Source organism: Pongo pygmaeus, chromosome 3 (genome assembly GCF_028885625.2).
Source record: "Pongo pygmaeus isolate AG05252 chromosome 3, NHGRI_mPonPyg2-v2.0_pri, whole genome shotgun sequence".
Lineage (NCBI taxonomy): Eukaryota > Metazoa > Chordata > Mammalia > Primates > Hominidae > Pongo > Pongo pygmaeus.
This window is the reverse complement of record NC_072376.2, coordinates 161,137,471-161,164,954: the sequence shown is the minus strand read 5'-3', so window position 1 is coordinate 161,164,954 and position 27,484 is coordinate 161,137,471. Positions and strand designations below refer to the sequence as shown.

Genomic DNA, 27,484 nt, shown 5'->3' with positions numbered 1-27,484 from the left:
GATGAGATCACCGAGAAGGTAAGTTGGGATAGAAAAAGAGGAGAGTTCCAAAGACTGAAGCTAAGATCCCAATAAAATAGTACTGGGATCAAGGCCCACAGAAATGTCGAATAAAAATCCCGTGTATGCTTATAGTTGTGAAAAAGCAATTACATTTTCATGATGATTTTAAGTTATATTCCAAATATTTACAAAGCCGTGGCGTTTTCTTGTGAAGTGTAAGACGAGTCAGACAGGGTATGGATTGAGTTTTACTGGCTAATATGTTGAAGAAGTTACTGGTGCTGAAATGGAATGTTTTGAATGCCATAAAGAAGTCAAAGGATACCAATAAAAATAATAAAGAGCACTTTTCTCAGAAGGAGAAACAACTTTGGAGAACATTATTTCAGTCCTTGATTTAAGAAGTCATTTTCTAGAAAGGCAGTCATGCTCTAAGCAGCTGTATAGCTTGTTCTTTCCTCTGTTTTTCGTGAGAGTATAGTTCGAAATACTTTAAACAAATATTAACGCATTATTATCACATTTTAGCAGACTTGAAAAATAAAGAAATCTTCACTGTAACATAACCATTTTAGCCTTTTCATTGACATTTTTCCATGTTTCTGCTGTTTGGCATGGAGGCAAAAGCTTTGACAGCAAAGTGATAGAAGTGACATACAGCACCTCTATCCAGTTTTCTGAGCCCATCCAGCTCCCATTTCTCTGAGCCACTGCACATTCTTCTACCTCTGCCCCCTGTCTTACTCTGGCTCTCACCTAGTCATGCTTCAAAACTCAGGTTAGCTGTCACATTTTGGGAAGTGTTTTGTAATTCCTTTATTCACAGTGTGCTGCCCCCGTTACCGTGCACCACAGCGCTGACCATAGTGCACCATAGCACTTTCCCCAGTTCTACTTTATAAAGTGTTGCTACTAGATCTTCATAATAGTTTATGCCCCCACCAACTTTGAGGGCAGAGGCTGGATGTTTGTATTTTTTCTCTTGGTATCTTGCACAGGACCTGCAGGTAAATATTCAAGAAATGTATGTGGACTGCAAATTGAAAAATCAACTTGTTTGCCTGCTTGGTACATATCTAAACTGTCACTGAACTATGATTCCTTATCAGAAGTTAAAACATTTTGTTTAGGGAGTGTCATCAACTAACACAGTACTATATAATATATCTTGAGAAGATTCCTCTTTAAAAGTATTCAGATTGTTGCCTAAAGGGTTACATTTGTCCCTAAAAACTGTTTCCCAGAGAGCCCTTCAGTTTCTTACCATGAAAGATACCTGAGATATTTACCCTGTTTGGCTTTTTGTTTTATTATTGGCTGTGTCCCTTCAAATTAGTAAGCAAAATGAAGTAATTAGAATACATCTATATAAGATAACATGAAAAAATGCGGGAGCTTAGAGGGATAAAATTACTGGCAGTTGAGACAAGATAAAATTTTTTTAAATTAGTGGATTATTTTGGAAAGGGGAGGTTTAAAATTTTTTTGGCATAATTGAGATATGTGAGTCTGAAGAGTGTTGCGTAATATTATAATAGCTCTTTGATGCAAAAACAAAAGGACAGCAAATACCTCCCTGATGACTTGGTTCAAGATTCTTTGCCCTGCCCACTTAAAGTGCAAATAATGTAGTTTTTTGATAAACCTTCTCCAAAAATAGGAAAAGAAGGAAAGAGATTTACATTTGATTATTTCTTATTTCTCAGTACTGAGAAGAGGCTTTGCTACACAATAGCCTTGATAGCATTGCTCCACTCATCGGGTTTTACCTTTATTTTGCTAAGTCACGTAGTATGTGGCCATTACATACCGAATTCTTGTATTGAACCATGATTATTGACAAATTTTGAGCTAAGCTGTGCAGCATGTTAAATGTGCCTTTACGGTGTAGTTATTTAAATCTCAATTTCTTTCCCCAGCTCTACTTTACGAAGTGTTTCTACTGGATCTTCAAGACCTTCAAAAATATGTTTGGTGTGTGGGGATGAGGCTTCAGGATGCCATTATGGGGTAGTCACCTGTGGCAGCTGCAAAGTTTTCTTCAAAAGAGCAGTGGAAGGTAAATGTTCATGTGGGTGTTCCTTTTACATATTTTTTCCTAGTGTGTAGTTTACTTGTACAGCTAATGCTACAGCATTATTGGGAATTCTTCAAAAAGATTTTTTATTTAATCTGTCAGTGATAAACAGTAATAGTGCCTTATATAAAAACCACCTGAAGATTTTCCACAGAGCAATATTTAATGAGCAAAATTTGAAATTCTGAGCAAGGATCAACCAAAGAGGTTTTTTTGTTGTTTGTCACAGTTTGTTTTTCAGTAAGACTCAGAAAAATAATTCCTTGTCATCGTAAATTTAATTTGTGTGATCTGGAATAGCAGTTTTACTAGGCACACACAGAATACATGATTTCTGCCTTTTCTGAGTTTCTGTATAAATATGTGTTTGTGGCAAGTTAAAACATTAATATCAGAATCAAGTCTGTGATTTGTGTTCCATACAGAATAATTTCATTTACCAGCTGGTTCAAGCTCCAGGTCCCTGTGTGAGTCCCGCCTTTATTCCTCCTGAAAGTTTCCAAATGAGCATATTAAATGAAAAACCTGACTGAGATTCACTATGCATAGTTAGGCTAGCTTTTGCTTCTGCCCCAAAATCGTACTCCTTAAGGAGAAATGGTCTTTGATTTATTTTTACCTTTCCCCATCCTCACTTATAAGCAGTTAGTTACCATCAGACTTAGACCAGATGGTTTTATTGATGTTGAAAACTGTGTCTGGTGAAAGTGTAGAATTTTTGCTATTAGTTAAAGATTCATTGTATAATGGACAATTATATTCACTAAGGGGCTCCACATGAAGACTCCCTAAGGTTTATTTCTCAGGGAAGTTTTCTTAGAGATGACTTGGTGCTTCAGAAGCTTAAACATAAGTGGTTTGAATGTTTTCCCTCTGTTTTGCCAGAGACCACAAGGTCATATCTTTAGTTGTGGAATGAAAAAGTTAACCAAGTAATTATTCTTTCGCTTGAGATTGATTTTGCATTAATTGATATTACATGATTTTTACATTATTTACACTATTAATTATTTGGTAGTCCTCAAACCTAGCATTGAATTGGTAAAAGGAGCTCAGTAATTCTTTCTCAGGATTATGAGCTCTTGGTTACAGGTGATAGAAAATTCAGCAAACTGGCTTAAGCACCAGTGGAAATTCATTGGCCCACATACTGGAAAGTCCCATTGTAGGCTTGGCTTCAGGCAAGCCATGGTCTTAAGCCAGGTCGTTAGAACTCAATCCTGTTCGCTCAGTCGCTTGGTTTTGTTCTGGCTCTGTTCTCATGCACGTTCTCTCATGATGCTGAGACAGCTACCAGACCTCCATTAAAAAGAGGTTTTCTGTTCCTAGCAATTCCTATAAAAGCTCCCAGTGGAATCTCCTCAGATTGAACTTGGCTCACGTGCCCGACTCTGCCCCAGTGCCTGTGGCTGGAAAATGTAGTGATCGGATAGGCTGGTTCTGGCTGGAGTCGGACAACCTGAACCATCTAGACCGAGAATGGGGAAGGATGTTTCCCTTAGGAAAATGTGGGCTCTGTTACCAGAAGGCCAATTTTTCAGAAAGTAGGAAAAATAAATTTGCACAGTACTGAAGTCAGTTTGCTTTTGTGAGGCTTCCCCTGCCTCCTTCTCTCTTTCCTTAATTAGATGATTGGTTCAGTAGAAGATAAATAGGTGAAATTTACATCTGGCATCTTTCTAAGGCCACTTTGTGCTTTCCAATATAAGAATTCCCCTTTCTGGCTCACTTAATTAGTAAACAAAGTAAGTGGTATGTCAAAATAAACTGATGTGGAGAAGGACATTTTGGAGCAGGCAGTTGGCCAGCTGGCCCTATCTATAGATCCACCTTCATGTCAGAACCCACATTTTAGCTATTTGTAGAATCTGCCCCTTCTCTACTTCTGAAGCAAAAGGTTTCTAGAAGTTCTTGCGTAGTTTTTCTTGTTTTAAGTAGTTTCTGTGGAATTACCTAGGGAATTGTTATTATAACTCAGTTATAAACATACAAAAACCTAAATGCAGGTGCAACTTTTTCCTTCATTGGAAAGCTGATCGATCCATGGATAATGAAACTTGGTAAATGCCTTTTAAGACTTGTATTAATATAGTTTATTTTGTATTGATTTGGGAATTAGACTGTAATCATTCACCCGCTTGAAACAATGCTGTAAATTTAAAATCTAAATTTCATGAGAGTAAAGACCTATTTGTTTTTGTGTTTTTGTATTTTTTGTTAGTTTACTCTTTTATCCCGTGTGTATGAGAGAGATTAAATATGTGAAAAAGATGGCTATCTTTATATAAAATATTTTTTAATTAACAAGAGATATTTTTATAAAACTTTATAATATTTGTAAAACTCATTTCACAAAATCATGGTATATAGGTGTCATTTTATTTTCCTTTTCTAGATGAAAACATTTAGGATCAAACTTAGTCCACCCAATCTATTCCTAATCCTAAGGCCAAAGTTAGACCCTTATGCAAGTCATAGGACTCCAAACCTACACCTAACCTAAAGTCTGGATTCTAAATCTCATAATATAGCCTTGCTATTTTGCCATATCAGTTCTTGAGTTCATGAAAAGTATACCCTATATGTTAGTCTATTCATGCCTCCTTGACTCTAATAAAGGAAGTGATCTAAGCACTAAGAAGGCACAGTTTAGTAATCTTAGTCTGTGTGTATATATGTGACTTTGTATGTATATACATATATATGTATGGATGTATGTTTGTATATTTAAATACTTACTAAGTTTGATTTCCAATGTCCCTTGACATCCCTAAGCCCCTCCTTAGATTACAGAAGCAGAGAATTCTGGGCAAAGTGGATAGAGGGAGCTGTTTTGAGGGAAGTCATTTAAAGCTAAAAGGAAATAATGGCACCAGGAACAGAACATGAAGATAATCCCTAGAGAGCAGACAAGAGGAAAAATACACCAGCTTGAGTTTTGAGTTGATGTCCTTAAGGCTTTATGCTCTAGTGTGTCACCGTAAAGCTTGCTATAATAGTATAGCAGTGACTGTGTATGCAGACTGTAAATTATGATTTTAAAGTATAAATTTGTGTGTGTGTGTGCTCTGTTTAATGGGATGTATGTGTGTTCTTATTTTCTTCTTCTTAAACATTTAATATAAAAACACTTAGAACTCTCTTCCAAAATAACTTATTTGCCAATAATGTCAGTTAATAGCCATATTATTGTACCTTACAAATGGTTTGTATGTTTATTTTAAATTTGAATCACTTATTTGCCTTGAAGATTTTCAGAACCTTTCTGTCTTAAAGAAATAATAATAATTTTAAAAAAGGGTACTCCCTTGTGGTGGAAGCTAGACTGGCTTCAAAGGTCAGAAACTTAGTTTTAATTTTTTATGTCACTCACTAGGTGTGAGATTAAGGCAAGTTATTTAAAACTTCTCTGGGCCTCAGTTTCTTTGTCTATAAATGGAGAAGTAGTGTTGCCCTACCCGAACATTGCTGTGAAAAATTACCTGAAAATGTTTGTACAGATTTTATAAATTATAAAGTAGCACCAAAATATTAGATTATTACTATCCTGTGTGGACAAATGCCAGAGTTCCTGGTAATGTTCACGTAGAGAGATGATGTAAATGATACAATCACATTGCGTTGTTAGGTCTTCATTTTTCAGCCCTTCATTTTCCTTTGTTAGATCTTCATTATTCCTGTAATGTTATTTTGTCCTGAGAGCTGCCCTTTGAGGTGGCAAGATCCTTCTAAACTAGCAGTTCTCAAAGGCTGTGTGTGGAGAATGGGGATCTGTGGAAATGTCCTAGAGGGGCTTTTCCCATGCAGACTGAACTGTTGAGATTTACTCCTGTAACAAGCCTCTGTGGCAGTCCCACAGTTGGGGGATCTCCCAGTTGAGAAAATACTGAGAGCCATCAACCAGGCTTTACCTCTTCTGTTAGAAGTTTTTAGAGAAGGCAGAGTCTTATCTCCATAATCTAGCAAGGCTGTGGATATTTAGTAGCCACCAAATAAATGTTTGAATGAATTTCCATGTGGCATAAGGGCAATCAAGGTTGGATGACGTCCCCCCACCCAGTAAATTGTCAATTGAATTAGCTCAAGAATTTGTGTAGGCCTTTTGACTTCTAAACTGTAGTTTCTCATTTTTGTCTGAATTTTGATTTTCTTAATTTCTTTCCAACTGTAAATTGCCATTAGTTCCATCTTATCTGTGTTTTTTACTTCGTGATTCCTCAATGAACAGAGTTGACTAGATTCAGCACACTATTTTATAACCTAATTTCCTTTTTGAAGACTCAGTATGTATGCAGTGTCTGGAAGACACAGCTACCACAAATCACTAAATAGTTGTATGGCTGTAAAAGAGGAAGAGAGTTCATTATTATGTAAAGTCAACTGGATTTAAATTTTTTAAGCAGACCCTAAGAGTCCATATTTTGGTAAGGTCAGCCAAATTGTATGATGTCAGTTTCCACACTCACACATTTCCCTTGAAAGAAGAGGCTTAGGTCTATATCTTGAAACTAAATGGCTTTAAAAGATACAATTACAAGTTAATCTTGGGGTTTCTCAAATGGGCAATATTTTAAGACAGCCAAGCCTGTGAACGAGTACCTCATTTCTTTCCCATGTAATTCAGTTCACAGCATACATTTTAAAGATCTTTAAATTTATGATTGTGTATTCTATGGGAGAAAATATTTTTAAGGAAATGTATTGGTTGATGAATCATTAATTTTCTTTGGTTCTCTAAAATTAGTGAGTAAACTGAACCGTTCCAGAGGAAAGTGTGTTTCACTGTGTCATAAACCACATTATCCCTGTCAATGCTGTGTGTGCACACACTCATGAGCAAGAGGGAAGAACAAGTGAGGGTGCCAGCAGGTGGGAGGTGTGTGTTGTAGGGGACAGTGAGCATTTGTGCCACAAAACAGAGAACTTCATTGTAGTGGACACAAGCTAAGTCAGAATGTTATTAATATTAATATTATGTAATAATTCAAATATAGCTATCTCCTTATAGCTGGCAATGTACAGTTAACTGATAAAGCAGGGGGAATAATTTAATGTATATTTATTAGATGTTTTTAATTAATGATTTAAGATACAGTCCCTGGTGTTTCCATGAATCACATACAGGAAGCTCATGAGCATCTGAGCCCATTGTCACAACCACAATATTTGCTGTGTCAGACATAGGAAACCAAGGACTGTCTGCTTACTGTTTTCTTATGAAACACCTTAAAGATATTTTTTCTTTTCTTCTTTTTCAGAATTTAGGAACCAGGTAACCTGACTCTTTCTAATTATTTACCATAAGAGCCTAAATAAATACCTACCCAGTAGGTTATATCTATGATTTTAATGAACACTCCTTTCCTCCTTCCATAAGCATAAGGCTGTCCTGCTAATGGCAAATGTTTGCCCAGATTTGTGATATCCCTTCAGTTGGTTGTTATGGGAACACATAGAGCCATGACATTTAGGCTGCCCTGAAAGGTCAGGGAAGGTTTCTTCAACAATTGACCCCCATGCTGAATCTTGAGAGATCAGACTTGGCCTTGCTCAGGGACCTTAAGAACAGACTGTTGTTGCACAGGGCACCAGAAGCAATTTTGTGTTACCACTGTATAAACTTTCATATGTGAAGTGATAGGAAGTAAGGTTAAATGAGCAGATTGGGACCAGGTCCTGGACTCCAAGGAAGGTATGAATTCATCCTTAAGCAAAACAGAACCTCTGAATGTTTTCATGCAGCAGAACGATAAGCTCAGTTTTGCATTTAAGATCTGGCTGTTGTGAGGTATACTTATTTAAATGGTGGCTGTTTTCATCACTTGAGCTAGAAATGACCTAGGATGGACCTAGGCCAGCGCTATCAGGGATTGAGAGGGCGGGCAGATAATAAGACCATCTGAAAAGTAGCATGAACAGCTCTATATTGGAAGAGAAGTAGCAAAGATCTAGGATGACTCCCCAGGCTTGGCTGCTAATGCCATTCACTGAGATAAGGAATACTGGAGCGGGAGGAGCTTTGAGGGCAAGGGATGAAAGGTTCGTTTGCTCAGCAAACATTTACTCAATACCTACTAAATTCCAGGTACCTTTCTAAGCATAGCTGGAGACATCTTGGACAACGATCCCTGCCTTGGTAGAGCTTACATTCTAGTGAGGGGGTGATGAAAAGATTAAGCATAACAAATGAGTTATTTATGTAACACATGAAAAGGTGATTGGTTATGGGGGAAAAAAAAACCATTGCTAGGATAAAGGGGAGTTGGATGAGGTTTGGTTTAGGACAAGTTTGAAGTACCTATGGGACATTCAGGTATATCTAAGAGGTAATTGGATATCTAATTTTGAAGCCTGGGAAACAAGGCAAGATTAAAAATAAGGATTTCAGAATCATCATCTATGAAAGTGGATGCAAATGGCCAAGAAATCAATATTCAGAGAGACACAGTAGGCCAAGGTTAGAACCTTAAAGAACGTAAGTCTAGAACATTGAGTGCATGTGTGGCACACGTGTGTGAATAACTAGTCTCTCTCCTTCTATTTCCAACTTGCACACAGAAAAGTCTTAGTTACTTTGTCTCTGATTATTCACCATTTTTGCTGAACTTCAGACATTATTGAATCTATGCAGTTTTCAATCCTAGGTTTGGTTCTTTATCATTATGCCTTGATTATTATGAATGTTAATCAGCCCAGAGCCCCAAACCAAACATGATATTGAGGGAATCTGGTTTGCAAACCAGTGCAGAGGCAACACCCAGCTTGCAGCGGGTGCTCAGAGAACATTGGTTGATGTGTTGTTGGTAACTACTTATGTGAATGGGGTTCGCCCTTGTTTCTGTCACCATGCCACTTGTTTCTCCGAAGTGGAAAATATGTTGAAGTAATTTATTAGAAAATGATTTGAAATAGGGATGTGTGAGCCAAAAGTAAATTAGTATTATCCAAAGACAGCTGCTTGTAGCTTAAATTTTAAATCAAGGTACACTTCACATGGCAAATTCGAAAACTCTAAGTCAGGAGCATAGTATGTAATTTTGAATGTTATTTCCCAAGTTTATGTGTTTGTTTACAACCCATCTTGTTCCAGAAAATAATCCAAGGTAGCTCACAGATTTCCATGAGTCAAAATGAAATTTAAGTGAAACAAAAAAAATAACAGAAAGGGGAGATTAGAGCAAGAGAGGGAAAAATTGAGCCAAAAATGGAGATGATACAAAGAATATATGCCTCAAGGCCTTTGTCGAGGCTGGCCACTTATTTGGCACTCAGCTTTCTAGCAGTCAGCCCAAAGCCAATGAACAGTCACCTGACTCATGATGTTCTTAAAAACTAGTTTAGGGAATTGCCTGTTTATAAGACAATTTTTATGAGCTACTTTGGTTTTAATGTGCCTGCTCTTTTCATCTGATTTGTATCCTAAGATTTAAAAAGTAACTCTCCCATTGGTACTAATAGAATAGTTTGGTATAGATTTAAGTAGTAGTTCTGAGAAAATACTTAGTTCTGTGTCCCACCTGGTCTTATAAGAATAGCTACTGGGTACTTACTAGGTACAGGCTCTGTGCCAAGTACTTCATATTTTATCTCATTTATTTCTCATAATAGCCTTCTTAAGCCAAAGTTTCGTGAGTTTGGAAAGGTAATATCGTTGAATCTAAACTCCCTCAACAATTATTGTCACAGGGAAAACATTGACTATTTCTTAACAATGTTTAAAGGTATGATCCTTTAATTCTTAAAAATAATAAGTATTTATTGAGGACTTTGTGCTCTTTACGCTAGGAACTTGATTGTCTATTCACATTTTAATCCTCTTGATAATTCTATCAAATGTGTGGGGTTATTATCTATCTTCATTTTAGAGATTCATCCACTGAGGCTTGCATGTAGTAAATAACTTGTCCAAGGTCACCCAGTAAGAAGGAAGAGACGCAGTTGGGATTTGAACCCAGGCAGCCGAGGCCTTCTGACTCTATGTACTTAACACATCAGCTATATTGCCTCTCACAGAGTATATCAGATACCAACTATTTTTACCCATCAAAAAGTAGGGCAACAGCTCTGGCTTTAGAATACTCAGGAAGAGCACATTATAATTTAAGAGTTATCTTGCTATACTCTAAATAATTAACTCTTACCCATTCCAAGTGGAAACCTTAATTTGAATTTCTGTTGCCTTAATGGAAAAGAAATTGGATAATCTCTATTTTTTTCTTACGGAATGAACTTCATATATAAAAAAAAATTACCATTGCTATCCTGAAGTACCTCTTTAACATCTTGATATTAATCTAAAGCTTTATTTAAAATTTTTATCTTCCTATGTTTCATTTCCTGTGTGTGATAAAAATTAGATGTAGCCTATCAGGCTCAGAGAACCATTGGGAGAATGGCCTTTCTCATACAAAGCTGAACGCTACTAGCTCTCCAGCTCTTTGATGTCTGCACTATGCCTAGTGGCTCAGAAACCATACTCAAGAGTCCTAGGACATGAAGCTGCTCTCAGAGAACTTGCACTCGTGGTGTAGTTATGATCATATAACTTGTGTGATTTGATGTTACTGAGAATGATTTGACACCAGAAATGGAAACTGCTAAACTGACTGTCATCAAATACTAACATTGAGCCTTGGCAGGATGGGAAGGATGGGTGGGCATTTAGGTTGTCATGGAGAGGAGGCGGGTTGTGGAAGACTATTAGATGGAGACTGTGTTGGTCTCCATCTAAGATGGAGACTGTGTTGGGTGCAGTGGCTCACGCCTGTAATCCCAGAACTTTGCAAGGCTTAGGCGGGTGGATTGTTAGAGCTCAGAAGTTTGAGAGCAGCCTGGGAAACATGGCAAAACCCCATTTCTACAAAAAGAACAATAACAACAACAAAAAATTAGGCGTGGTGGTGCATGCTTGCAGTCTCAGCTCCTTGGGGGGCTGAGGCAGGAGGATTGCTTGAACCTGGATATTGCAGCTATAGTGAGCTGAGATCACACCACTGCACTTCGGCCTGGGCAACAAAGTAATACCCTGTGCCCCACTCCCCCCAAAAAAAAAGAAAAAGAAAAAGGTGATGGAGACTGGAGGCTGAGGACACCTGCTTGAGCAGACCCAGCTCTGAAAAAGGAGGAATTGGCAGCACTGGATGGTGGATCAGTTCTGGGGAATGATGGCAACCTCTGACAGACTCAGGAAGAAAACACTGAAAACAGTTGAAGAATAGGGCAGATGAGTGGGGTTTAGAACTGCTGAGCCTTCAGAGATTAGTTTGCCAAAAGGGATGAAGCAGTCTGGATAAATAGGAATACAAGAGCAGAAAGACAAAACTTTGAAAAAGTTTATCCTCTTCCTGGAGTTGTTCTCTTGCGAGTTTTAAAATAAAGAAACTACATAGTTAGCTACTAGGTAGTTTGGCAGTAGATTGGCTTAGCCAGATGTCCACGGCGATTGGGGTCATTTGGTGCAGTGTATGGGAAGTTACGTAATGAAATTGAAAGCCTGGGGAAGGTGTTGGGCCCTCAGTAGCAATGGAACAGGGCTGCTTGGTGTCATGATCACTGGAAATTGTGTGCTGTTGTCAGTCCTGGTGTTAGAGCTACTAAATTATGATTCTAGCAGCTTATGACACCATATAAAGCCACAATATGAAGTTATTAATAATTGAGAAGGCAGAAAATTTCTGCGTAGCAAATAAAAAAGATGTCAGTCTTTCAAGGCCCCTGGTTTTTTCATGTAATATTTTGCTCTTTAAAGACATACACATGTAGTGTAATAGTTCTTTCCTTTTAACCTTATTCCTCAATATCTATATATACTGCCCTTCTTGACTTGTTAGATAGGAAAAAGAGAAGCTGATAATGATTTTTCTAGAGATAAGTAGATATATGTAAAATATAAATACATTTTTTCCAGAGTCTGTCCCACTTTGCCACTCGGAACTGTTCTGGGGCAAAGGAACAGAGGCAAAACCTTGAATGTTAGCCAGAAGACTTCAGAACCACCCGAAATTATCATAAAATTACCTTTGCACATGCTCACATTGTCTCTCTCCCTCTCGTCTTTCCAATACCATAAACCAAATCCACATCAAGAAAAGAACAGGCTGACACCAAAGAATGGAGCTCACAACTCTTGCAATGCCATTTTGCCCTCAGGTTGGCCCTATTTGAAGCTCTTTAATAAATGCTAGCTCTTAGAATTTGTTGACTCTAACATTACATTTACAAAAGCGTCACCTTCCTGTGTGTGCTGTCTTGCTAATTAACAGTGAATTCTTATACCTCACCTAGTGAAGAACAATCCCAAGGAAGAGAGAGAAATGTATTTTCTCCTTACAAGTATAAGACATTTAAGCTCACACCTCTATGGAGTCCTTAATGTCTTTACTGGAGCCTTTAGCTTCATTAAATCACTGACATTTGACAACAGAATGCATCTTTATAAAAATGTTTACTTTTTCTAACAGCAAAAACATGAAATAAAGCAAAAGATGAAAGAATACAAATCTAGGAGGGCATCATAACTATCAACAACATTGAAAAGTCACTTACAGCAAATCAGCTGAGAAGTAGATGGTATGAGATTTTTGATGTTTGATATAAATTCATACTTATGTACTAGATCTAGTACAGGCTCATTAAGTTCTTTTTACTTGTTTCAGTGGAATTAAAACTATAGAATTTTTTTTTGGTCGGGGGGGAAGCAAATACCTCCTCCTTCCTCTCAATCCCTTTTTATATTTTATTTTCTTCTTCAATTTGAAAGGAAGACCCAGGGCTTTAGTTTGGAGATTCATACCACCCTCTTAGAAGCCATACTGACCATTTACTAGTATTTAGTGAAAGGCTGCCTAACATTTTGAACTCTTGCTGTGAGAGTTTTCCAGTAAGTGTTATCACTGGTGTATAATAAAGGCGGCACCATTGTAGGTTCCAATATCATTTTTATATAGCATTATACAGAATGACACTGCCCACTCAGAGACTCAGCAAATAAGTCTGTTTCCGTCTGTAAACAATGAAAATCTTCAAAGTATCTGCCCTGCCCATCTCTGAGTTAAAAAGATAAAAATTAACACGCATATGTTTAAACTGCTTTAGAAACAGCAAGGGAGTGCTTTATAAACGTTATATTTTAAAGAGTTTTTCTTTGTTAAGTAATATTACACCTTGGTTCTCAATAAAATTTGGAATATTTAAACTGTGGCTACTTTATGTACATGTTAAATATTTGATTTGAAGGGGAAAAAGTAGAAATTGCAGAAAAACATATGTTACTTTAGGGAAGACCTGGAGTGTTTACTTCCTTGTCACTGGTTTAGTTAGATCTCTATTGTTTATGAATATTGTGCTAAAGGGCCAACTGAGAAAGCCGTTGCATTTAAGACCAGGATTTAAATTTAGTTTGCCCCAATACAGAACCAGACAAAGAACAAAGATACTTTTCACGCTCTTTCTGCATCTTAAACAATTTAGAAGATCACAACTACTTTTTACTTCCTTTTTTCCCTTTAATTAACTGTACCAAGATCTCTAAAACATATTGCATTCTCTTACCCTCCCACAACTTAATTGGAAAACCAGTGCAGGATTAGTCTAGGTTGGTCATTTTTCATCTGGCCTGCACCATCACATTTTCACAGCTGAACCAGGCTCAGCAATTTGATATTGCTAAGATTACATAAGTTTTAATTGTTTTGTTTGTTAGAATCCAATATAAACTGAAAGCACATTTGAAAAAGAATTGGAATGATAAGAGTATTAGCCATTAATTAGAAACCTTAAATAAAAATCACTGTTTCCAAGGAGAATGGTTGATGAAATTGTTATAGTCATGCCATTTCTAAATATTAGATCAAAAATCCCTTCAAACAACCTCCCTTTCAGTTTTTTAAATTAAATATCCCTCAGACACATCAGATTAGGATTTATTTGAAAATCATAAGTTGTTATCACTAGTGATACTTAAAATTCAAAATTACATATGTTGCATCTGTAAAATATTGAAATAGCTGACTTTTGCCTAATTTAACCGGCATCTGACAGACCAGAGCTATCAGTGACTGAGGTCAGATCACACTGAATCATGAAAAACCAGGTTCAGAACTTAAAACATCAACCCATGAGCAAGTGCTGAGAAGACACATGATGGGGTAAGGGACCAAAAGGGCTAGAGCCAATTTGGGATAAAGCAGTAACCGGAAATGGAAAGGGCAACACTTCAAGTCCAGAGCCAGCAGAAACCAGGCACATTCATTCAATTCAGCAACAGCTGTGGAGTGCTTACTATGGACTAGGCACCGGGAATGTGCTGTGGTCCATTCCCACTAATAAAAAGGCCCAGGGATACTAGATTCCACAGTTGACTTTATTCTCAGCAGTGTGCTTCTATGTTTTAAATCATCTACTGTGTCTTGAAAATTACCTGTAGAGCAGATTTATCATATTGGGCCTTAGGAATTAACTTTGTCTTTTTCAGTAAAGCAGTACAAATTGCCCAAAAGTCAAATGGAAGCAGGAAAGATTTCCCATTTTACAAAGTTGCCCACTACTGAACTCATAGGCAGAAAGTTGGAGTTTTCAGATACGGGTAGGTAGTTTCTTCATCAGACTAAGTTGTAATTTATAGTAGTGACCCATTGGGATGAGATGTGAATAAAAAAGAAATGATTTTAGTAGGAAAAAGTAATTTCTATTGAGCCGTTAACACATTCTCTGTAAAACCAGAAAATTATTGCATTTTTAAAGTTACTTGAAAATTTGAACAAATTACATTTCCCATCATGAGGAGGCACATCGAAAAGTAACATGAAAGTATGTTTCTCCATTTATGCAGGAAACCAGAGTAGGCTTTCTGTTCTGTCTTTATTATAACTTACCATTACATAAGTACTAATTGTGCTTTTCTCTTTATCCTTTTTTTTAACTATCAACGATGACCTGACATTACATTTTAAAAAGGAATAGTAATAAAAGTAATGCTAATAGGCATTAATAAAAATCACTGTTTTTATAGGAGACTAGATTAAGAAATACTTATAAAATATCGTTACTAAATGGTTTTAGATATAAAATTCCTTTAAGCAACTTCCCTTTTAAAATTATAAAATTAGGCCAGGCGCAGTGGCTCATGCCTATAATCCCAGCACTTTGGGAGGCCGAGGCGGGGCGGATCACTTGAGGCCAGGAGTTTGAGACCAGCCTGGCCAACATGGTGAAACCCTGTCTCTACTAAAAATACAAAAAATTAGCCAGGTGTGGTGGTGAGCACCTGTAATCTCAGCTATTCTGGAGGCTGAGAAATGAGAATTGCTTGAACCCGAGAGACAGAGGTTGCAGTGAGCCGAGATCATGCCATTGCACTCCAGCCTGGGCAACAAGAGTGACGCTCCATTTCAAAAAAATAAAATAAAATAAAATAATAAAATTAAACATACTCCTAACATTTCTGATTAGGATTTATTTGAAGATCCTCAGTTGCTAACTGGACTACAAGAAGAACATGATTTCAGATACTTGTGGATATGATACCTTCAGTAGTGAATTTTTTTAAAATCCTCAACTCTGTATTAAATATTTTTTACAGTTACTGAAATATGTTTAAGTTGAAAAATTAGCAAACATTTTCACCTTGTAAATAATTTTTTCTTTAGTAATTGTATTATGATATTCTACTATGCATTATAGGTGATTTGGACTTTTTGTTGCTTGAGGAAAAGCAATTACTGAAGAAAATATTATTATGCAGAAAGGTGTGTACCTGAAATGCAGTCATTCTACCTGTTGTAGACCAGTCTTTTTAAAAATGGAAATGGCCTCATATAGTCTCGTGGAAAGAGCCCTCTGTTTTGTTGTTGTTGTTGTTGTTGTTATATCATCTGACCAGGGAACACCATTCATTTCTTACACTTAGGCTTCTAGAACATATTGTGTGTACCCACTCATTCTTATTGGATGGCTAATTAAGAAATCAGTGGGAAATTAATCTCAGGCACTGATTTATTTTATTTTACACAAGTAAATCATAAGATAAGTATTCTTCCCGCTGCTTAAGATTCGATTAAAATCTTATAGTAAAATAGTTCTGTCATATGTAATGTAGATCATACAAAATTTTTCTTCATACAAAATTTCCATTGAAAATGAAATTCTTTTTACATACAAAATTTTCATTGAAGACAGTATTTCCAGGTTCAGTCTAATAAAGCTTAATGTTTAAAGGTTTTGCCTGACACCTGCTTTTTTTCATTTTAATAGTAATTGAGACTACAGGATAGTGTCTCATTTCTTAGGTTCAGTTTAGATGTACTGGGTTGTCATCAGAATCATAGTTTTAGGAGGCTATGTTCAAATTCTAGTGTCACCATTTACAGTAGTCATCAGTTAGCATTTATTAAATGCTACTGTAAGTCTCACACCAAAATGGACATTCTGTGGTTTTATTTTCTGTATAATTTCTGTAGAAGTTAAGCAATATTCTAATTTTTGATGAGGAAATTAGATAAATTAAGCAGTTTGTCCATAGTTACACAGTGAAGGACAGAGCTAGGAATTGCACGCAGGTTTTTCTCACTCCAAAGTGTTTCTTATTTTATTTCACCATGTGACACTCCTGGCCCTAGGACTTTGGGCAAGATACCCGGCCTCTCCCTGATTCTTAACTGTAAAATTAAGATCTGGTAATACTTAGCTTATCATGATGCTTCAGTGATTGGAGATGATGTGTGCCAAGTACCTGGCACATTGTAGACATTAAATAAATGATCGCCGTTCACGGTGCTCTTATTACTTGTCAGACTGGACATGTACCACATAATATGCAAAGCTGTTATTTGATGAAATAGTGTATAAAATGTCAGGGGAATAATAATTTTTATGTCAGATTCCAACACTCCCCGGCTCCTCCAAGCACTAAACATAAAATGTGTATTTGAAACCAGTAAGGGGCTGCTTCGAATCCTGGTGAGAAAAAAAAAATTGAAATTGGATGCAGACGTCCACAGGCAGCTTTTCCAGTTTCTCAGATTGCTCTGTTGTATTATCAAATAGGGTGATGGATGACATTAAAAGCTATAACACTATTTTGTAGAAGAGATTCACTGCATGATATTAGGTGTGGGCAGAGATCAAAAGTCCTAAATGTAATTTTTCTAAAAGGAGCAATTTAAATTCTAACTTGCAACAATTTTACCAAAATTCTGACCGTGGATACTTAAAAACTTTTAAAAGAAAGGGAAGATAATGCAATAATTGATTTAAAAAAAAAAAGACTAGGCGCTTCCTCTCCCTTCAAGGCCAGGTCTTTAGTAACCAGATTTGTTGACAGCCTGTAGTAGCCTAAGTTAAGACCCTGCATGCATGTTCCTAGGATGAAATTGCACAGTGAAACTCATCTCCCTTTCCTTATGCACAGTCATATTTGTGCATGTGGTCATACTAGTAAACACTTGCAGGTAAGTAATTTAGGAAAGATCTCACAGCTATAAATGACAAAACTTACCCTCAAGCCTGAATCTGACTTCAGAGCCATTGCTGGTATCCTGACAAAGTAGCTACAATTTCGAGTATAGCATATTGGAGAAAAGTGGAGGGGAGGGAGTGCCTTCAGTTAACAATTTTAAATTGAGGTTTATTTATATTGTCTAAAAACATATTTTTAAACTTTCAGCAATTTTTCCTAGAAATACCTGGAATGGACACCCATCTCATCCCGAAACCTATATAGCTATCTGGCCCTCAAGAAGCCAGTACGTACACTAAGATAAAGAGCGTACTGTTTACTGAGAATAGCTTTCGTGTTACTGGCGTTTTAAACAAAAGAAGTCAGTAAATGTCTCAGCATAGGATCATAGGCACCATCTGTTGAAGTGGTAGTTTTGTCAGGAGTTAACTGCCAGCTCCACCTGTACGTGGACGTCACTGCTGGTACATATTAGCCAGAATTTACTGTGATATAAACTCATTCTCTTACTTAAACCATTGTCTGCTTCTCAAGCCAACCTGTCTTGGTAACTTTGTACATAGTACCACTTGCAAATGACCTAACCACAGGAAGCTTTTCAGATGCAGAAATTATGGCAGCAATCATACAGCAGTTTTCTTAATGAAATGGTACCAAAGTCATACTTGGCATGATGTTGAAATCCACAGCTGATTTGCTTTTCATGGGTGCCAAATGCTCTATACTATGGTAAGAAATCAGAGCGGCTGCACGTTTTTAATCTGCGGATGTGTCATTGTATATTTTCTTTGACAGCGAGGTAGCAGGGAACTACTCGTGAGCTCTGTTCTGAGCTGTTAAGTGTACCCCATTTAAAGAAAACCCACTATGTGGAAATTGTATTTGTTAAAATGAAAATTAACTAAATGAGCCTTCAAGTGGCATATAATATTCCTTAGTATATAAGGAAGTGTCATGGAGCCCTTTGAAATCCAGTGAAGCAAGTCTGGTCTCAAATGGAACTCGAAAACACATTAGGTGGATATTGGAAAGCCTTTTAAAAAGTAATCATTGAGGCAGTCAAATAAAGTAAAATTAACTTCAGTCTGAGTTGTAATAAAGAGCATATTAGTGGTCTTTGTGGAGATCCTGTTTATCATGTGACCGTCTTTCCCAAAGTTAAAGAAATGTCTTTAGGGCTGAGCACAGTGGTTCATACCTGTAATCCCTGTGCTTTGGGAGGCCAGTGTGAGAAGATTGCCTGAGGCCAAGAGTTCAAGACTAGCTTGGGTAACATAGCAAGACTCCATCTCTATAAAAAACAAAAATTAGCCAGGCATGGTAGCGCACACCCATAATCCTAGCTACTCAGGAAGCTGAGGCAGGAGGATTTCTTGAGCCAAGAGGTTCAAGGCTGCAGTGACCTATGATCATACCACTGTACTCCAGCCTGGGTGACAGAGTGAGACTTTGTCTCTAAAAATTAAAAAAAAAAAAAAAAAAAAAAAAACCTGAAAAGTATGAAGAAATCCTGCCACCTAAAATAGTAACCATCCTGTAACCAATTAACATTCCTACCTTTATTAGAATCATTTTAATATTATTTTTGTGTGTTAAGTTAGTCTCATTGAGTACACATAAAACTTTTGATTTGACAAAATGTCTTGGAAAATCAAATGTTTGAAGCTTAATGTGATAGCAGTTCACTCACTCATATACCTCGGCTTCTTATATATACAAACTGTTTCTCTTTGTAATAGATTTTAAATTTCTTATCCTAAAGAGAAGTTGATTTGATGATACATTTGCATTGGTTAACCAGTTTTTTAGTAAGTAGTCTTTCCCCTGCTTCTGTAAGAAAATATTTTCTGTAAAATTTTAGTGAAAAACAATGAGGAAGAAAGAGAAAATGTCTATCCTTTAAGTATAGCAGGGGATTATATGACAGCTAATTATGTTGTGATGTTGCTTTACTTGTCCAGTAAATTCGGGGCCCACAGGAATCAAGAAATCTGTGTGCTATGGACCCCTCCCACATGTGGCTCACAGTTTAGTGGAAAGAGAGTGCTGCTCAGAAAATGCTTTATATGTATGCATATTCCTACATTTATTGCATTTAATAGGATTCTAGATTAAGATTCTGAGTCAAATTATTTTAAGAAATGTTGCCAGATTGCTTTCCAAAGATGGAAATAATTCACATTTCTTCCAGTAGTTTGAGGACCCTTCCTCCATCCCCACCAGCAACAGGTGCCGCCATATCCTTACTTTGTGTCTGTTTGATAAGTGTATATCATTGTAGCAGTTTTCAATGGTGATAAAATGCACATTAGATTTATCATCTTAATTATTTTCAAGTGTACAGTTCAGCAGCATTAAGACATTCACATTGTTATGCAACCATGTCACCACCATCCATCTCCAGAACTTTTTTCATCTTGCAAAAACTGAAAATCTGTACCTATTAAACACTTAACTCCTAATTCCTCCTACCCCCAGCCCCTGTCATGCACCATTCTACTTTCTGTCTCTGTGAATTTGACTTCTCTAGGTACCTAATGTAAGTGGAATTGTACAATATTTGTCCTTTTTTGACTGGCTTATTTAGCTTAGCATAATTTTCTCAATAAAATATGATAGAAAATAACTCCCTACAATATGATTTGCTGTAGTAGTTAATGATGAAACTCTGTATTTTCATAGCATCCATTTATCACATAATCACGAAATAATTGTTGAATATCTCCTGGGTGTCAGATGCTGTCATTGGCACTGGAGGCAGAGGCTACCACTGCCCTCACAGAGAATAAGTTCTAGTGAGGAAGACAGACAATTTGCAAATAAGCAAACAGGTAAAATAGAATGGGTGGGGGAAGGAAAACATGATCCGATGGTGCAGGTAAAGTGCAGGGGAATGGTTGTGTTAGTCAGTGTGGTCTGGAGAGGCCCAGTTGGAAAAGGAGCTTGAGACTTGGAATATGAGACACAAGAGAGCTTGAAGTGTGCCCTGGCATGGTGCAAAGGCCCTGGGGCAGGAAGGAGACTAGAATGACAGAGGAAAAGGCAATGGCTAATGTGGTATGAGAGGGAGATGAAATGAGTGTGACATTAGAGTTGGGGCAGAGACCTAAGTTCTACCAGATCATGTAGGGCCTCAAAGACCATTATAGGGAGATTAGATTTTATTTATTTTCTTTTTTTCTTTTTTTTTTTTTTTTTTTGAGACAGAGTTTTGCTCTGTCTTCCAGGCTGGAATGCAATGGCATAATCTTTGCTCACTGCAACCTCTGCCTCCTGGGTTCCAGTGATTCTCCTGCCTCAGCTTCCCGAGTTGCTGGGACTACAGGTGTGTGCCACCATGTCCAGCTGATTTTTGTATTTTTAGTAGAGACAGGGTTTCACCATGTTGGCCAGGCTGGTCTCGAACTCCTGACCTCAGGTGATCCTCCCACATCTGCCTCCCAAAGTGTTGGGATTACAGGCGTGAGCCACCGCACCCGGCTGGATTTTTTTTTTTTTCTAAAGGCTTTGGGAAGCAAGCCATGGAATGATTTTCATCCTTTATAGTTCCAGAGAAGTATGGCACCTCATCCTAACAGCAAATCCAAGAGGCAGTGAGAAAGATTACAAAGGCCCATGGCCAGGCACAGCACTTAGCAGCTCTGCATTTTCCACCATTTCCCAGGTGAGGTAACTAAGGCTGAAGACTTGCTTCCTGCAATCTCACAGCAGCAAGGATGGGCAGATGTGTTCCTTTGTTCCCAGACCTTTAGTCTGAAATAATAGGAGTGGATGGAAAAAAGTGTTTTTGGAAAGCAGACCTCAACAGACTTTACATCAGGAATAGTTCTGTTCCTATAATGGGGAGCTATAGGTTTAAGATACAAGTCCATCACTTCTGCCACTTGACCTCGCCCTTGACCCCGCCCCTGTCACTGTATATTTCATACTCTGCCCCTGGGCATTCTGGCATGAGCCTGTTGAAACTAGCATCTCCTAGCAGTGAGAGCCTCCACTTAATCTAGGCTGGCTGCTTTTGCTACAAGAAAAATGTCTATGTATTCTGATGGCCTTATGATATAAGGCGGGTGGAATGTCTGGTTAAAATACTTGAAACCTGCACTGTCCAATGTGGTAGACACTGGCCACATGTGACTTCTGAACACTTGAAATATGGCTAATTTACATTGAGATGTTCTATAAGTGTAAAACGCACATTGGGTTTTGAAGACGTGTATGAAAAAAATATATGTATAAATATATATGTATTTATGTATAAATATATATGTATTTATATATAAATACATATTAAATTAAATTATATTATATATAATTTATTATACATATAATTTTATATTAATTTATTATATAATTATATATAAATATATAATTACATATTATATATTTATATATTATAATATATAATATATAAAATATATATATTATATAATTATATATAAATATAATTATATAATAATAATTTTATATATAAATACATATTAAATTAAATTATATATATTATAAATATATATAATTTGTAAATATATAAAATATCTGATAATCTGATAATTTTTATACTAATTAGATTTTTAATAACATTAAATTTAATTACAGATTGAATTGCTAATATTTTGGCTAGGTTGGGTTAAATAAAATATACTACTAAAGTTAATTTCACCTATTTATTTTTACTTTTTAATGTGGCTGTGCCAGGAAATTTAAAAGATTTGTTTCTGTGCTCTTCTGTTATTTGCCCCTCTGGCCCCCCACACACGCACACACATGACCTCTTGCTATGCTTTCTCACCACACAGCCCTGTGTGCACTAACTAAACCCCCCATCATCGTGAAAGAGGAGGGGAGAAAACCAGACCCCATCACGATGTGTTCTCTGAAGCTTCCAAAGTTTGACCACCAAGGAAAACCACTTGAAAATTTGTCCACGAAAACTTGGAAAAGGTTCCATTCTCCCAAACAGCAGGGAGTCTTTCCTCGCACACCTCATTTTTCACATGGTGTTTTCTTCATCTTCCCATATACCAAAAAACTGACAAAATGTTTTCATAAACTGTGGACCTCATACCGCTTCTTATAGCCAGATATAATGAGCTTATTAGCAAGTTTTAAGAACTGTGCCTTCTGGTGGCCTGGTGGCTTCCAGGCACTTCCTGGCAACTCGCCAGTTGCCTGTCCTCTGCATCTTTGTAGTTGTGGTTCACTTCACATTTTAGAAACTTGGAGTGTGCAGAAGCCTCCTAATGGTCCCTATTTAATTCTGGCGTTACTCTCAGATAGCCTTCAACCAGAGGCAGAGGGGCAGATATTCTTCAAGAGCATGGGTAGGTGAGAGAGCCAGAAGCAGCAGGCAAGGGAAAGGTAGCCCCAGTGCTGAACTGAAGACTCCATGCCTTGCATAGGCCCACAGAAACCCAGGGTTACCAACTGTGCTGAGCAAACTCATTTTACAGACTGGGACCCCGGCCTTAAGAGAAAGGCCCATGGCATTTAATAATGTTGCTGATACATCACTTAGAATCACTATGCAGTGAGGATGATGCTAGGGGACAGGTATCAGGGAGACAAATGAGCCCACCCAGCATTCACACATTTACTTGGCTTCGCTTTCAAGCTTCCTCAGAATACTTCAGCATCATATACGAACTTTGGAATCTGCCTGTCCTTCTCTAGTTTCATCACTTTTCACTCATGCCTCTACGTCTGTTCTTCAGCTGTACTTGGTTTATGAAAGTGCCAGCCTCTCCCATCTGTCTGTTGGGCTGCTTGCCCCACCTCCAGCCCTTGGACTCAGAGTTCCCTGTGTTTGATTGCTCTTCTTTCCATCTTCACTTTAGCTAATTCTTCCTAGAACTTCAGTACTCAGTTTAGAGGTGGCTGAAGTTTCCTTGATTCCTGTGTGTCCTGTGGCACCTGAACTTGCCCTATCTTAGGTTTTAACATGATTTATTAAAATTCCTATTTATTTTTTCCTACCAGACCCCTGAGAGCAGAGAGGGACTCTATCTTGTTTAGGCTTTAATTTCTACAAATAACACAGTACCTAGTGTACTGTAGGTGAATGAATAAATGAATGAGCTGTAAACCCAGATACAGAGTCTCCTCAAAGTCATAGGTAGATGCTGGACAGTTGTTAAATGTCTATCTTTATCAAATCTTAGGGATTATAATATTTTAAAACTCAACAATGAGAGAAAACATGGAAACTTCTTATCTTTTGAATTGGGTCTCTGTGGTGCACTGTAATTCAACATTTAATGATAGTCTTTTGATGCCATTTATATTTATTACCATTTTTAAATTGTTCTTGTACTTTTGATAGCTTACTTCAGGTCCATTTCTGTGTTGGTTTCTCTGACCTCTTGTTTGTCTGGCAAAATGACTTTTTTTTGTTGTTGTTGCCAGCATGACTAATAATGATTTGCTCAAATTTCTCCCATTCTTACAGATGATATTAAGAAACTGAAGTTATTTTTGTCTTACAGGATCAAACCAATGGTGAAATATAGCTGAGGGAAACATTGTTTTGGCTTTGGGAAACAAATACCATAGATAAATTTGAGTGTCATTTCCATCTGTAATTGCATGTGATTGCACAGTCTTTCCTGCTGAGGGCTTCTTAAGCGAGGATGCCTGAAAATAGACACTTTTGCAAATAGAGTTGCTAATTTTAAATAAAAATATAAAATAGTAGTAATAGTAGTGATGAGTTAGGAAAAAAGAAGCATATTTGATGGTGTCCTCAGATGGTTTGCTTTAAATATTAGTTGAAAAGCTATATTGAGGTTTCTCATTTGGGTTCATCAGAATGTTTCTAAATTTCTCCTTGTGATATCTTATATAAATGGAATAAACTGTCAGAACCAGTATTTAAGCTGGTGTCATCTTGATATCAAAGTATTTAAATGAATGATGTTAATAGTTTTGGAAGTTCATTCAGAAATAGTTTTAGCATATATATTTCTCGTTTCTGAGAAGGAAATTCACATCACTACTATTCACCTATTATAAACCATTTTAGCTTCATGCCATGTATTTTATTCAGTAATTTAATTTTAAATGTAAATCATTTTGGCTTCTGCATAGAAACCAACCCCCCCAAAAAAAAACCCATTTTGTTTTTGGGCAGTGCTCCAACTTCTACAATTATTGAAGCGCTGCAGAATGTAAATTCATTTAGTTGGACTAATAAGTTCATAAAATTGTGCCATATTTTATCATAATCTCTTTACTAAAGTGGAAAATCCTTCTGGTTTATAAATTTCAGTGGTTTTTAAGTTTTTAGTTTGATTTTGGTTTTAACGCTCACGGACGTAAGTACTGCTGAGAATTTTAATTGTGACATTTTTAGTGCGAAGAGACCTTAAAGAAAATTGAAATGTTATTTAAATTCTAGGACTAGCTAAATGTTATCAATAGTTTTGGGGAGCCCCTCCAGGTGGACTCTTTCTATTTTGGATTTCTAATTTAAGTTACTCAATAATCTGAGTCTCAAAATTGTTGTTGATATTTTATAGTGATAAAAGTTCTTGGCACTGTATCTTAAAAAATTAAATTGTCCAGTTGCAAATGACAGTATGTCTTCCCTAGAATTTGATTTTTTCCCCAACTTTCACAGTTTGGTGATTGTCATAATTCTCATTTGATGAATTGTAATCTGTTTTGCTAAATTCAGTATTCATTAAAGTTCATAGTTCAGTGAGATATAAATGTAAAGATAAGAATGTTTGTGGTACAAAGGTAAAATATTATCCCAGTTCAAGGGACAAAATTATAAAAGAGATTCCTTTGGCTTCTTTCCCTTACTAATGGCTAATGCTTTCCAGAAGTAGGAGCTTGGGAAGAACAATTGAAGAATTGATGATAGCCCCTTAAGAACTGGGAATGTACCTCAATCCCATTAATCTTAAATGTTTTTGCATTGATGTGTTTATAACTAGAGTTACCTTGTGTTCCAGTTAGCCTGGGAAAGTTTTGGTGTATACCTGTGTCCTGGCATAATTTTTAATAGCACCTCCTTTCACACACTGTAAAGTGTTTGGATAATGATTCTATGTATGATGCACATTCTATTGTGATACCTTATCGGTGATGACCATGAGTGTCCAGCTAGATATAATTTCCCAAAGTATTTGATTTAAGTGCATAAAACATTGAAATATGAGCATTATTAGTGATTGTAAATTCTCATATATTTTATTTATAGTATGCTAAACCTTCAAACAAAACTTTTCTGACCTTTTTTTAAGTGTAAGAATATCAATTGCTAATTGTATATTTTATTTGTTATATATTAATACTATTATGTATTAGTGTTATGCATCCAAAGTGAATTATTCTAAAGTTATCTTTTCACCCACATGAAAAGCATATAGGATTTCATTAAAAAAATCAACTTTTCTTTTTCCATTGAGGCTGGACATTTGAAAATGAAAGCATAAATGCTGATTTCTAGAGCTGACACTGAAGTAAACACAGAACAATTCCTATAGAAACAAATACTAGAAGCCATTGTTAAGTGGGGGATCACTTACCCCAACACCTTGAAGCCTGGGTAGAAATGATAGTGGAGCAGCCAAAAATCAGTTTAGCTGAGAGTGCAGTGGTATTCAGCCCTGCTTTAGGGATTCAGGTTTTTTCCCACTTCCTCAGAAATGGGAAAGATAAGTTATAATTCTGCCATTCCCAAGGGGACCTCAGATGGGTAGTGGAATCCCTCCCTGGAGCTGCACTGGCCTAGCTTTAGAAACACAGAAGAGTCGATTCAGATCTTGCATCTGCCCGCTGCTGCTGGCAGTGGCCGTCTGCCAAGGGAGAAGATACATGGAAAAGAGGAAAAAATGTTGGCAAGGAAGAAATATATCAGTAAAGATGGAGGAAGAAGGATAGATTTAGTCACAAAATCTAGTTGCTGATAAATGTTTTTTTTTTAAATTATTTTGGTATTTCAAGAAGAGAAAAATAGACATGGTTCTAAAACAGCTAAGCTGTTGTCCTAACCATTGTTTAAGTAGATCCTTGTTTCACAACAACAACAAAACACTCTTCTCCTAACACTAAAAAAAAATTCTCCTGGTTTAAAATTAAATTATTGTTTCTATGATTATACAACCATAAAACTTACTAAAAATCAATAGACTGTACACCTATGGTAGGTGAACTGTGTAGATGTAAATTATACTCCAATAAAGCAGTTAAAAGTGAAAAAAATACAATCACATTTCAGAATGGTTGTGTTATATTTTAAACTTTAAGAAAAATCCACCGAACAATTCTGCTTTTAATTCTTATTTTTGTGAAAAGCTTTTAAAACTTAATATGCAGACTCTTACAAACACACAAAAGAAGATAAAATAGTATAATGAACCCTCAAATATCCATAACCTCACTTCTACAGTTAGCGGCATATCCCCTTTTCCTGCCTCACTGGATTATTTTAAGACATGGCCTACTCAATGATAAATTCTTCCATATGTATCTGTAAGAGATAGGACTCTTAAAAATATATATATATATATAATTGCAACTTAAAATTTTTAAATACTATTATTAAAAGAATAATCTTCAAAAATTTCCTTAGTATCATCTCATGAAGATCTTTTTATAGTTGTTTTTATAAGTGTTTACAATGCACTTTTTACAAATCAAGAACCAAGGAAACACCACACATTTTAATGTCCTAAATAGTTTCTAATGAGGACCCTCCTGTAACCAGGAGCTGTCATTTTAAATGCGATTTATTGGCCATTCCAAAGCTCTTTTGAATATTTTCATGATATAATAAAGCAGCAGGTATAGTTTAGTGCAAAACATTGTGAAAATATTTTCATGTTTAGCAGTTGTTTCTAGTTTAAGTTTTAAAGGGGTCACCCAAAATAATCTGTACACCAAACCCCCATGACATGAGTTTACCTGTATAGCAAACCTGCATATGTACCCCTGAACCTAAATAAAAG

At 36.6% G+C, this 27,484-nt stretch overlaps 1 protein-coding gene across 4 annotated transcripts in view; it reads left to right on the top strand.

Annotated features, from left to right (window-relative positions):
• The window catches only part of NR3C2 (nuclear receptor subfamily 3 group C member 2), a 358,928-nt gene that overhangs the window by 177,264 nt on the left and 154,180 nt on the right, over positions 1 to 27,484 (top strand). For 2 of the 4 annotated variants that reach the window (XM_054486513.2, XM_054486514.2), the window contains exon 3: positions 1,923 to 2,062. In XM_054486513.2, coding sequence (XP_054342488.1) covers positions 1,923 to 2,062 — 140 coding nt within the window. Of the gene's footprint in view, positions 1 to 1,922; positions 2,075 to 27,484 lie in introns of all 4 variants that reach the window. The other 2 variants (XM_054486512.2, XM_054486511.2) reach the window with 1 other exon arrangement.